The sequence below is a fragment of the Rhopalosiphum maidis genome, chromosome 1 (genome assembly GCF_003676215.2).
Source record: "Rhopalosiphum maidis isolate BTI-1 chromosome 1, ASM367621v3, whole genome shotgun sequence".
NCBI lineage: Eukaryota > Metazoa > Arthropoda > Insecta > Hemiptera > Aphididae > Rhopalosiphum > Rhopalosiphum maidis.
In genome coordinates, this window is record NC_040877.1 from 68,683,101 (window position 1) to 68,697,389 (window position 14,289).

At 26.1% G+C, this 14,289-nt stretch overlaps 1 protein-coding gene across 1 annotated transcript; it reads left to right on the forward strand.

The window, feature by feature from the left end:
* The first annotated feature begins 247 nt into the window (after positions 1-247).
* Positions 248-3,867, forward strand: LOC113560706 (alpha/beta hydrolase domain-containing protein 17C). The gene is made up of 3 exons (XM_026966741.1): positions 248-1,396; positions 3,146-3,278; positions 3,417-3,867. The coding sequence occupies exons 1-3, from the start codon at positions 747-749 to the stop codon at positions 3,498-3,500; spliced, it is 867 nt and encodes a 288-aa protein (XP_026822542.1). The 5' UTR covers positions 248-746; the 3' UTR covers positions 3,501-3,867.
* The last annotated feature ends 10,422 nt before the right edge of the window (positions 3,868-14,289 follow it).

A 14,289-nucleotide genomic window follows, 5' to 3' on the forward strand; every position in this document is an offset into this window, starting at 1 on the left:
TTCAACCTCAAACTTACCTATCGGCCGATGAACCGCGAATCGACGACAACGTCAACGACTGCAGTAATGGGGGCGGCCCACCAAAAAGGGTTACACGGTCAATGGGTGCAATGAACAATGATTACGACGACAGCGTTGTCGTGGAAGAAACGGTAACCGGCTGGCTCTTCCACGGGTGGCGCCTCGATGACGACAACACTAACTTTAGAAACAGCCCCTATAGTAGCAACTTACTTGGTATACGACTGAGATGGACGACAATTTGGTTTTGTTCGTTGTAGTTAAATTAATAAAATTACGTACAAGTTGTTCTTCGCTTGTTCTACGGCATTGTGTTAGGGACCGCGATTGATAAGGGTCCCAGTGACGTAATCGCAGCAGCAGGATCGACTACACTCGGCTATGCGTATCAGTGAAATTCCTAGTCCACGGCGTGATGACGACGATGATGTCACAGTTCACGATATTTTTTTGATATTATTTTGAAATGTTTTTCCCGAGAGCGTCGTCCTAGTACGGTACTGCGGTGTAAAGCTGTAGTTGTTGTTACTGTTGCAGTTGTCGTTGTAGTTGTAGGTAGGTACGTGCGTGAGTAGTTGTGGGGCGAAAACACATATTTTGTGCGCGACTAACCGCCGCCGCCGACTCTCCTCCAACGCTTTTTCATTCGTTTCGTCCCGTTGTATCTTTTTTCGCCGTCACGTCTCAGTCGCGTTTCTGTTTTCGTCCTACCTGACGTGCTTGCAATGAACGGGATGACGTTTAGCGAGTTGATGTACATGTTTTGCTGCCCGCCCCTGCCATCCCGCATCGCCGCCAAACTTGCGTTCCTTCCACCGCCAATTACGTACGACTTCACGCCGGTCGACAGTGGTGAGACCAAATACCATATCAAATTTAACGATAAAGCTGAGTGGCAGTACACTGACAGCGACGTTCAGAACATTGAGGGATTCTATGCTCGCACGTCCCGTGGCAATCGCATAGCGTGCATATTCGTGCGATGCTGTCCCAACGCCCGTTACACCATACTGTTTTCGCATGGAAACGCTGTGGACCTAGGCCAGATGAGCAGCTTCTACTTAGGATTAGGCATGAGGATCAACTGCAACATATTTAGCTATGACTATTCTGGCTACGGCATCAGCAAGGGCAAGCCGAGTGAGAGAGATCTGTATGCCGACATCGATGCTGCTTGGCAAACATTAAGAACCACCTATGGAATCAGCCCCGAGAACATAATACTGTACGGTCAGAGCATTGGTACTGTGCCCACTGTTGATTTAGCGTCTAGATATGAAGTGGGAGCTGTAGTCCTTCATTCGCCATTGACATCCGGCATAAAAGTAGCATTTCCTAGGTCTAAAAGGAAATGGTTTTTTGATGTGTTTACCAGGTACTTATCTATTTATGTTTTTAGTGTCTTGAACTAAACCCTTTCACATTTGTACAAGTTACGTTTACATCATTGCTTTGTACAATTATTTTTGTCTCCGTGTCTTTACCACATTTAAATTCGGCTTAAATAACTAAGTACAAATATAATTTGTACAGTAAATTGTGGCACTATAGTATAATTATTATGCTTTGATGCGTAGCACTTTTCAGTACATGAAGGATTTCTAAGGTATGACTTGTTACATAATATTAAGTATAAATCTTTAAACACACCCTTTGTAATATAAATAGTGTTAATAAATATAGACACATATATCAATTTTATATTAGCCACACCCTATTTTATAACTATGTGCACTGGTATGTGCCTATCTGTATTTTATTCTCAGGTTGTATAATGAAGGGTTATAATTTATATAATATGCATTTGTGTGAACAAGTGGATTATTTAGACAACAATTGGTTTGTTTGTGTGTGTACCTAATAGAGTAGTGAATCTATAATATTATATTTTAGTAATTTTTTTATGTTAAAAATATAAATTTTTAAATAATTTGACATTATTTTTAAAATTTTATTTATATAATGGGTGTGTATAAATATAATAATGAAACTTTAATATATTTAAATCTTAATAAATTAATTTATACAACAGTTAACCTTAAAAAGTAAAAAATTTAGTTCGATATTGAGATATGGTAAACATTTTCCTATAGGGACTTAGGTTGTTTAACATTACTCGCTAAAGCATTTTCTATTTTCCTTGATTAATTTATGAGGTATACATTTTAACTACCAATCACTGATTAACCTTTTTACTATAACTTAGTTGCCTTCAATATATTAAATTGATTAAAAAAAAAAAAAACCATTAATATTATTTAAGTACTATTATTCCTTTGAGCTAATGCCTAATTGTAATTAAGGTTTTCTTTTAAAATATAAAACACATCTATATAGGTAATTAAAAAAATCTTCCATTAGAACACAAATATTAAATAAACATATTGTTTAATTGATTTTTATATACATACCTTCCTTAGGTACATATAAAGTTATAATTAATCTAATAATATACCTATTTTTATATACTTCATTGAATATGAGGATTTATATGTATAAACCATAGTTCTTTAAAATATGTAAATAATTTATATTGATAATTTATTGTTTACACTAAGTTATATAGATAGTACATAATATTTTAAACTTATATAGTTACTTAAATGATAAACACAAATATTTGTTATTTATGAATTATGATAGTATTTTATTTTTAAGTAGATGAGGAACAATATAATATTATTTTATTGATTTATTATATTTGTCTTCCTTATACAAGACATATAACAATTGTATGTTAGATTAATATTTAAATCAATTGACCTATGAACAAATTTAGATGAGGAATTAAATTATGTGTTGTATAGTTAGCTTACCTAGCATCTTTTAATAGTATAGTAAGTACTGAAATAAAATAATAAGTACAATGTATATTTATTTAAATTAAAATTTTATATTAACATTAATTTATATTTAAAAAAAAACACTTCTTTTGGTAAATATCAAAAGATAATATTGGGATTTTTGAAGATGATAGATAATAGATAAATTAACTTTATAATTTAGTCTTAAACATACATTTTTGGTTCTTTAATAAATAAATCTATTATGATGTTCTATTTTTACTTAGTTTAGATATATTAAATTACCTATATTATATCAATTAATTGATGTCATTTTTTAGTATTGATAAGGTATCAGAAGTTAACTCTCCGGTGCTCGTCATACATGGAACACATGACGAAGTAATTGATTTTTCACACGGTGTTGCTATTTATGAAAAATGTCCTAAAGCAGTTCCGCCACTATGGGTTGAGGTAAATATATTTGTTTGACATGTAATAGTAAGTTAAAATTGAAACGTTTCTCGATCATCAAATTATTGATGACAATTAATTTTTTTTATGCAAAGTTTTGCAATTGAATTAAATTATTTTATATTTATTTTATTTTAGGGTGCTGGACACAATGATGTAGAATTGCATAATGTTTATTTGGAAAGACTTAAACAATTTGTTACAACCGAACTGCTCAACTGACATTTAATTGAAAAAAAAGATGCAGATACATCGAATGGACAATCGCCCAGTATGGTAACTAATGGCTCAGCGACTGAGAAATTACTTTGGTAATTTTTAATTATTATATCTAATACTACATATTAGTGTATAATTTGTATAATATTTATCATTTTAAATATTAATCGTTCATACTATTTTATCATCCATTACAATTCATGTACAATATTTTTTTTTTTTTTTTGTTAATCATTCGCTTAATTGTTATTATTAAGTCATGACTATATAACACTATTCCTAAACAAGTATTTTGAAGTTTAAACAATATATTTAATATTAATATATTATATGACTTGTGTATTATAATAATTAAAATAATGTATCAGTGTTTTTTTCATCAAATTATTAAATTATTGTATGTTTATTATTATTATTATTATTTATTATAGGTTATATTTGATTAGGTTTATAAATTATATTATAGATTTATCGTTTATACCTATGATATTTATTTTATTATTATTATTATTATTATATTTTAATACAGTAGAGTACCTATTAACCGAATTAATAATTCTTAATTTTATGTGAAATGTGAATTTTAATTCTTTTTTTCCAAAGAAAATTTTAAAAATAAATTTTTCATGTATAAATATTGGATTTTAACAACAAATCCAAGTTAAGCCAAAAATTGGTGCTCTGCTGTGGAGTTTATTTATGGTTTACTAGTACTGTTTTAATTAATGCAAATTAAATTATGAATAATGATTTTTTACTAGAAAAACACTAGACATGACTAAGTAAAATATTTTTTGAAAAAATATTTATTATATTATTATAACAACTGTTTTTTTTTTAATTATTATTTTGATTTTAATTATATATAAGTTGAACAAAACAAATATTTTTTACACGCACATTGTTTTGTATGATATTTTTTAAATTCAAACATGTTATATATTATAAACATTTGTTATAATATTGATATATAAAAAAAAAAAACAAATACTTTCAATGTTTTTGTGGCCTTATAATATATTTCATGTACCTTCATCAATGTAATTTGTATGAAATTAAAACACTATTTCTCATATAATTTATTAATTGTAAATAATTAAATACCATTGATCTAAATATATTACATGTATAGATGAACTGGTGATATATGTTGTATTTGGTGACTATTATATATGTTACAGGAATAATAAAAACATTGTTATTTGGAAAAAAAAATTATATTTATATATAATTTGATGTGGTCTGCAATGAGTGTTAGGACGATCATTAGGTGGTGAGTAGGCGAGGATTATTGAAATCAAAATACTAATGATGATAATATTAACATGCTATACTCAAAAATATTATATGACTGCTATTACCATAAGATTCATAGTAATAAAAATAAAGAAAAAGATAATAATAATAATATGTGGCCATTCCTGATAGCTGGGTATGATGGTACATAATAAATTATAAACAACTGATCAGAATGGTCAGTGATAATGGGGCACAGAATGGTAGATAGCGTAGATCACGGTATGAGTATTTGCTACTCACGAAGGAGCCTACCCACCCTGTTGTTGTATTGCTTTGGTTGTCTGGCTTTCTTGTGGTCTTTCGACTATTGTAGTTGAGATAAAACAGTATGCCAAACAGTAGTGTATAATATTATGTAACACAGATCTGAATCAAAGTTTAATCATAATTGGATACTATTTTCACATGTGTTGTCTCTGTCTTACAAACATATAACTTGTCAAATTTTTGTTCAGTGTAGAATCAGCTGATATAAGAGTGTGGTATAGTTGAATTTGAATGGAAGCTTTAATGGACAATTTGAAATTAGTCACAAAAGCGCAATGCATAGAGTAATGAGTATATTTTTTTAATAGTGTTTTCCCAGACATTTCCTTGCAAAGTGCATTATTATGTTTGAAGTCGCATAAATGGTTCTGTGCTGAATTTAATTTGTGCTTATCGTTCTTTTATGTTTATTGCAAGAAAGTTTTTTAGATAGTTAAGACATTTTTTTTTTTTTGATAGTTTTGCTAATATTAATAGTGTATTTATTCTATTGTATTAAAAATATTGATTTAAATAAAACAAACGTAAATACAGTTCAGTATAATATTCTAAATTATTACAGATTTAAATCTTGCATAAATGAAGACTATAAAAAAGTAGAGTAAATGTTATGAACAGGTCTTCAACTCGTATTGATCATAATTTTCTAAAAAATACAAATGATCTTGATAATATAATGGAGTATATGTGTTAAAATAGTATAAACTGACCATTTTTATACAATTCTATCTTTAAATAAAATTGGTGTAATTATACAAAAAAATAATAATGTAGGCGAGAAAAAAATTAATTGAAAAGTGGGTTAATGTGTTTAATTAAAAAAAAATAAATACTGAATTTGAACTTTTTTATTTTACAATAGAAAATTATAAAAGAAAGTGTAAAATAACAAAATGTATGTGTTTAACTAAATCTAAAACAAAAGTTGAGTGATGGATTACATTCTATATACTGATATTAATAAGATTAAGATGTAGACTTAAGTTATTTAAAAAATTAAAGAACAAACTTTTAATACTAGCCTTAAAATTAAGTATATAAGTATATAAAATAAAAACCTCTTAACAAAAGTTATTAAATGTGCTAGAGATATGTATAAATGTACTTTTCTAAAAATATGTATGATAAAGGGATCCCAAAAAAATTTAAAATATGATAAATGTTTAATAATGTAAATAATAATAAAAAAAAACAATATTTCTCCGATTTTTGATTCTGAAAATAAATTAGTGACAGATAGTGCTGAAATTGTTAACATATTTAATATAGGTATTTGTTATTATAGTTAGTGAAAATATTGCTGAACAAATGAAGTTCAATAAAATAAATAAAGTTCATAACCCTGTTAATAAGTCTAAATTCAATATTAAAGTTAACCCATATAATTGATTTTCCTTAAATTATGTTGTATAATTTATAACTAAGGAAAGACATTTTCAGTTACAAAATAAATACATCTTTTATACCTACTTGTGAATTGTCAACTCCTATACTAAAACAGATTATCAAGTACAGGTATAGTTATTAGAGTATAGGTATCGACTATATATTATCAGTTCTAATCAGTGCAAATTTTTAATTTATTTCTTACATCGAGAATTTTCCCAAATGTATTTAATTGTACCATAATATCATTTGTACACTTCTACAATTTTAGGCTGTTGGAGACAATCATTTATATAATTAATTTAAATTTTATTTGTATATTTATGTTTCAATGCAATAAATATTATTATGTTAGGATTCTCTATTAATAATTTATAAATGTTATTTATATTAATTGATTTTTTTTTCTATTTATATATGAAAATTTATAAAAAGTATTTAAAACTGATTTTATATATTTTTTTAATAATAATAATACATTATTTGTTTAAAAATATTTTTAATTGAAAATAAAATAATTAATTGCATTGTGTAATAAAAAAAAAAAAAAATAGAAATATTATCTACTTATATATTTTTTATGGCAACTGTCGGAAAAGTCCGATTTGTTATTCATAATAATTATGATAAAACGAAAACATTTATTTGTTTAAACTTTCAATTAAAATTTAATTAATTTGAGCAGTGTATACATAGAAACATAAGTAGTATCTGCCATAATGTGTAATTTAAAATAAATTTGTTTATTTATTTATTCATTATTATTAATAATTAAATTTAACCAGCTTTTATAAATAAAATTAATACTAGGTAATATTAAGATAGGATATCGTTTGTGTAAAAAAGTACCTATCGGATTGTTTTGTAGAATGATTTGATGTCGGAATGTTCAACTGACGATAGAGTGACAAAATATTGTGATTATTTAATAAGCAATTATATTTCTGACTTCTGAGAATACATATTTTACTCCTAGTCTATGGGTATGTAATTCAGTGAGTATTCTCCTTACGACAAATGCTTGCAAGTCGTTTTGTTCGTTCATAAATGACCATTTTTATTTTAATTCTCCATCTATATTAAGTTGAATATAATATATTATGTGAAATTATGTCCAAACAGAGACGTATATAAAAATTAATGTTAAAATATCAAGAACACCAAAAGATGCAAATATAATTAAAAGATAAAGTTACCGATCAAATGAAAGTACTCGTTATGAATTCATTAAACGCGTGTGTAGATAATAGATATTAATAAATATATTTTGAACAGAATTTAAACCATTAATAATTTTATTGTCTCTCTGTGTACATTTTTTCTTTTTAATATTGTGGAGTAAATTTGATTTTTATAATACGTTTTATAGATATTGTGGAATAAATTTGTTAAATGTACCATTTTTGTGAACTGAAAATAAAACTTTTTGGGGAACAATATTTAACTGAACTATTCCCAACTTAATTTTAAATTGATCAAAACTAATCTGGACGAAACGGGGATGTTCATGTTTAGGCGAAACAGGCTTCTTCCGGCATACTAATCATAAAATTAAAGTACATAATTTAAACTTTTAACTATTATATTAAGTCGATATCTTGTATTTCTTTTTTTACTTTTCAAATACATTTTTTTTTTTTGTATATAGTATAATTTATTTAAACGTTTTGGTTAAATTTTTTACTTTATTTTATTTTGATTTATTTAAAATTGTATTCAGTCGTTATTGACGCGTAGACTGATTTCGGGCCTTAGTTTTGTAGTTATACTTATTTTATATTGTATAATTCGATAATATACCTACCGAATACATGAATACATGGCAGTGGTGTAGTGAAATAGCCTAACAATAACGCCGTGTGGTCATATCATTTTCAGGTTTAAGTTTTTCGTTATTAGTACAGAACTTTTAATTCAATATTCTTTTTACAGTCTAAAAGTTTGTAGTTAGAGAGCTTGAAAGATTTTTTCATGTCAATATTGTGTTGTTGGACGAATTCAAGAGTTTTCTTGGTCAAATGGCTTAAAAGTTCAATACCAGGTACTTTATGAGTTTTTATTAAATCATTTAAAAAAAACCTGAAAGTACAAAGTATAGAGTATAGTACATATAAACTGAACTTAAAAATAAGTTTAATATAATTTATAATATTTGTTTTATACAGGGTGATTCTTTTATTATAAAACACTCGTTATTACAAAAAGTATTCATGTTTTTGAAAAAATTTTTTTACATAGTTTCAAGTCGTTAGAAAAACAACGTTTTTATTAAAAAAAATATATTTTAAAATATTTTCTATCCTTATATTCTACGTATTTAAAGTTTAGACAGACTGAGTAGAAAAATAAATTACTTTATCAATATATAACTATAAAATATAATAAGAAATATTCGTTAAAAGATCGGTCTTTATTGCACAGAATTGTTTTTTGTATGGTTTATAATTTAATTTAAATTTAATACATCTATTACAGTAACCTATTCAATAGAGATGTAAGTATAGTTAAACTGTATTATGTGTATAGCAAAGCGCTTTTTAAAATTGTTAATGCTATTCACATGGCACGCAATCAGCATATTATTATAACCGTTTGCTGTTTTGAACGAACTGCAAATATGACGAACTGATAAGAATTAACTAGAATATTTATAAAAAATTGTTTTGTTAAAAATGTTATGTGCAAATAATCAAAAACATCTGAAGGTTTGCAAACAATATCAAATTTTTTAAACTGAATTACTAATGATCTAAAAATATCGATTTATATAATAAGTATTATTTTAGATTCAGAGTAAAAGTGAGTTATTTGTATATTGGTAATGAAGTGTGTTTGTGTTTTTTATTTAAAAGATATTTTTCATTGAAGATAAAATCTTCCGATTTGCAATTTTAATGAATGTTTTTAGTACAAGATTGGATCTATAGTTTGAAATTTAAATAAAAATGTCCTAGTTATTTTATATTTACGAAATAAATCGAGAAAAATAAATTCATAATATAAATCTTTAAATAAAGATTAGTTATTAAAATATATTAAAAATGTCATTATTTATAATAAAATTTAGTATTGTTCTTGAATATAAAATTTACTTTAATAAATAATAAGTATACGTACAGCATGGCATATTACGAGAATACATGACCAACACGCACATTTATTTATTTCATGAATTGTATATCATGAAAAATTCGTTTTTTTTTACGTGATTTTACAAATTCACTTCTAAAATTCAGGTCAAAAAATAATACCTCAGATTAAAATACTGGTAAGTAATTTATTTATTATTAATGTCACATTCACGATGAGACTCTAATTCATTATACCTACTAAAAGTAATAACGAAAATTTGATAATAATATTATAGTTTTTTATTTTGCTAGGTTATGTGTCTGATGTCCATACAACTGTTAACAATGCCTAGAGAATCTATGTCATTTATAAAATTAAAAACACTTTATTTGCTAAATATATTAAATATGGCCTTTAGCGATAAATGATGATTTATTTTATCGCAAACTGTACTAGACTTTACTGAATAAACAACTTATTTTAAACAAATGTTTATTTTGTTCTAAGAATAGATTTTCTTAGGATAGATTTTACTCAAGAAGCATTATTGTATTCAATTAATTATTTGCGTTCACATTATTCACATTGATTTATTATATTAACTAAGGCAAAATGATTTTTTTGAACCGGAATTTAATAACTTTTACAATTATAGCTATTGCAATTCGGTTAAGGCCAGCATTATCTGATGGTAACGATGATGAAAAAGTTAATCAAGTAAAAACTCTCCGAGGTATGATATAATTTATTGATAATAATAGAGTATCTAAATCTAATCAATAATGATGTCCACGCTGTTTTTTATTACTGTGTATAAATGTATAAATGTATCTATTTATTTTATGTGCAATTTACTTATCTTTTTTTTTTTGTTTAATTTTCATTAGCGAAATCGTTATTCTATAGTTCTATAGCATAACGATTATCGGCGGTTGCACTTTTGCGGTTTCGTGGTCTCTGCAGTGTTACAACAGAACACCAGACCACCGACGACAAACTGCCGATAGCACACGAATAAAATGCCTTGCGACCTACCGCTGACCATCTAGTCTTTCGTCTGAGTCATAGTAAGACCCATCCAGGCAGACTTACGCGGTTTAGGTGAAACGACTCTCGGTTCGAACTCGGACGAGTGGTGTGTAAGGCGGCCAATGGTGTACTATTTGGAGTATTCCGGCATTGCATCGGTCGATTTACCATGTCATATGCCATTTGCGGCAATAGTCGGAGTACTTATTTCCGGCATTGCACTGTACACCGTTTATCAAGCTGCTCCGTTCGAGTTTCTTTTTCCCACAAACTGAGACAATCGTCCCTTCACCGCTGTGTCGATCATCGCGGCTTTTCCATAACGTTCTGTATCGACTGTATCAACTGCCGTTAAATGAAATTTCAAATTCTTTGTTCGTTTTTATTTTTGATATAATATAATAGAATGTCATTACAAAAAAAAAAGTGTTATTTTTTCTCGCTCAACCGCAAGCGTCAATAAATTGTAACACTTATACAATTAATAATTTATATAATATTTTAGAATTTATTTAAAAACAAAAACAAATCGCTGTCGTAGTGTCGTTGAATTATAGTCCAGACGCAAACAAAACATATGCAATTTTTTACTTTTAAATTTAACATATTATTACGAGATATCTATATAATAAAAATATAATACTTACTAAAGATGTTTTAAAAAGTGCATGGATTATGATTTTGGAGGAAACATTATAAATCTTCTATACATAAATACATAATATTTGTATAAACTCATTACAGTAGGTATATCTAACTGAACTGATGTATAAATAAAATTTTTAACTAATAACTTATTAGTAATCAGTATACAAATGTTTGAAATATTATGAAGTTTGATTTAGCTTTAGACAAGCAAGAATAAATTAACATGATCAACAATAGTTTTAATCATTTTTTCTTTCCATTATTATTATATACTATAATATAGGTAATTAACCGAAGAAAATGCTTCATTTATATCAGAATATAATTAAATGAATTGTGTAAAAATTTGGAATGTTTAGATTATCTCAGTTCTAGTATAATTTTTTGATTTATTGTAAATAATAAAAAAAATAATTGTTGACAAAAGTAATCTTAAAGTAATATAATAGTATAAAATACACGAAAACATTCTATTTTATTTGTATTTATTTATTTTTCAAAAAGTAGTTATAGGATTCTATTGTTAAATATACATTTTTTATCCACCAATTTTGAAAAATCTTTTCGGAAAAAAAGATTTGGGATTTTTATAGACTATTATAAACCTATGGTTTTTAAAGAATAAGTACAAACCTCTATGTACGAATTAATAAGTGAAATGTCCATTATAATGATTGTTATAAGTTGTTTTCTATCTAACCTATAATAAATTATTTGTTGTATTTTCATTGAATTTACGCGTATACTTGTAGTTTTGAATAATTTTAAAATGTAATAGATTTACTAATGAATTATGCTGGATTTCAGAGTAAGTAACTGTATTTATTTATTTTTCGAGCTTTTAAGACTAAAATTATAGTAGATGGTTCTTTTTTTCTTCATACCAGCGCCTACGGTTATCCTCATTTGTCCTCAAATCTATTATATTCGCAAATATGTATTACATTTTAAATGTATTACAAATGTTTACAAAATATGTCTTGATTGCGAAAATTTACAAGAAATTTTGAAGTTGAAAAACTTAAAAAAGATAAATGCCGTATATATATATACATATATACACATGTATATATATACATATATATATTTTTTTTTTTCCATATATTATTGACACGCTCTTTACCGGCTTTACTCCTATAGATCATAAGAAAACTATTCTTATTGAATTAAATGTTTATTTTAGATGATATAGTATACTCTCAAAAAAATTAATGGGAACACCGTTGAATATATCCTATAGAAGTATAGACTGACAAATCATCTCCATTCAGAATCGTTTTTCGTATGCAATGGTACCTGTTATTGCATTCAAATTTAACACATCCATTATAGTGACCTGCTCTCCATCTCTACTATACATCAGAGCGATATCTACTTGTACACCCTTTTTTTTATTAAAAGGTCGGCCTTTAAAATTACATACGAATTTTAAAAGATAGATAATATGTTATACAATTTACATTGAATAATGCTACTATTATAATCAAATTACAGGTGCCCAAAACGTTTATGGAACAATAGATTATACAGGTATTTACTTGAAGCCAAATAAATATAATTCTAAATAGCACCGATTATGGCTGAATAAATTTCTTTAATCAATATATACCATCAAATTAGATGGCATATTATTCTGTAAGTTTTTAATCTTCTCCAAAGAAAATGTGCTAATAAATGTCCAGTTATTCTTGGATTTAATACTAAGAAACCGCTTCGAAATTATAGCTATGAAATGGAAAAATTTAAATGTTAAATGTCATACTTAAATATTATAATATTCAACAAAAAAATAACAATCTATTTTCTATGCCAATCATCTTTATAAATATTAGAACAAATAGTAAGTACCTATTTATTATTGTGAATAAAATTGTTCATTTATGTTTTTTTTAGCAAATCTAAGTACGTATTATAGATTTATACAATAAGACTTCTTATTAGTTATGTATGGTTAACAGACTACTGATGTATTATGATGATTTTTCTATAAGGGAATTTTCTCATTGCAACTTTAAGAGTAAATCAACTAATAATGTAAAGTTGACTTTGGTTAGTCTTTACTTCGTTATCCCAACTTTATTACCTATTGTATAGTATTTATTATGAAAATAATATATATACCCTGCTATATGTTTTCTATTAACCTATGTAAATTCACCAAATACAACATAAATTTTGAGGCACTCACAGGCATTAATCTTAAACCATTACAGTTTTCAGCATGTATATTGAATTTAATAACTGTATAGGTAGTTTTAATATATTTTCATGATTACTTAAGAAATGTTTTTATAATTATTATGTAAGATATAACACACGTTTGGGCACATTTATGAAAATACTTTATGGCATATAATGAAAGACAAGTTTGGAGGAAAAACTGTAAGAGTTTAAGAATAAACATTATTTTAAGAAAAACAACAAATACATTAATAAAAAATAATGAAAAAATGTAAAGTTTATACGAACATTTTTGAAAAAAATCAATTGAATTATCTAATAAAAAAATTAACCACATACAACTAAATAGAAAAAAATAATAAAATGAATATGTTAATTTATATTCTTATCTCACAAATGCAATTCATAGTACTCTATTAAAAAGGCCTAAAAGTTAGAATTCTATTATACAACCAATGAACCAAACGTGATTTTAAGTAGGAAAATAATATTATGTGTATACTCAAACATTTTATGGATTTACTCTCTTAAGTATTGTGTTTTAAGAAAATGCACCTAAACATATTTCTCCCTCGTGAGATAAATGGATTTTAATTATGTTTGTGATTTGGTACGTTTATCATTATCATTGATCTAATTTTTTTTAATCACATAAATGTTAATGTTTACTCCATTTTCAAATATTTTAACTATATAATATATTACATGACTATTTTATTTTATAGATACAAAATCTAGTATGTACCTATTTATTTTCACATAAATTTTGTGCAATTTTATTATCGACGTGTCTAATTAGTTGTAATTGAATTTTAAGTTGTCCAATATTTATTTCACTCAGTACTATAGTATTATTGAATTAAAAGTTTGTAAGTCATATTAATACTGTAATATGGATAATAAATTTCCC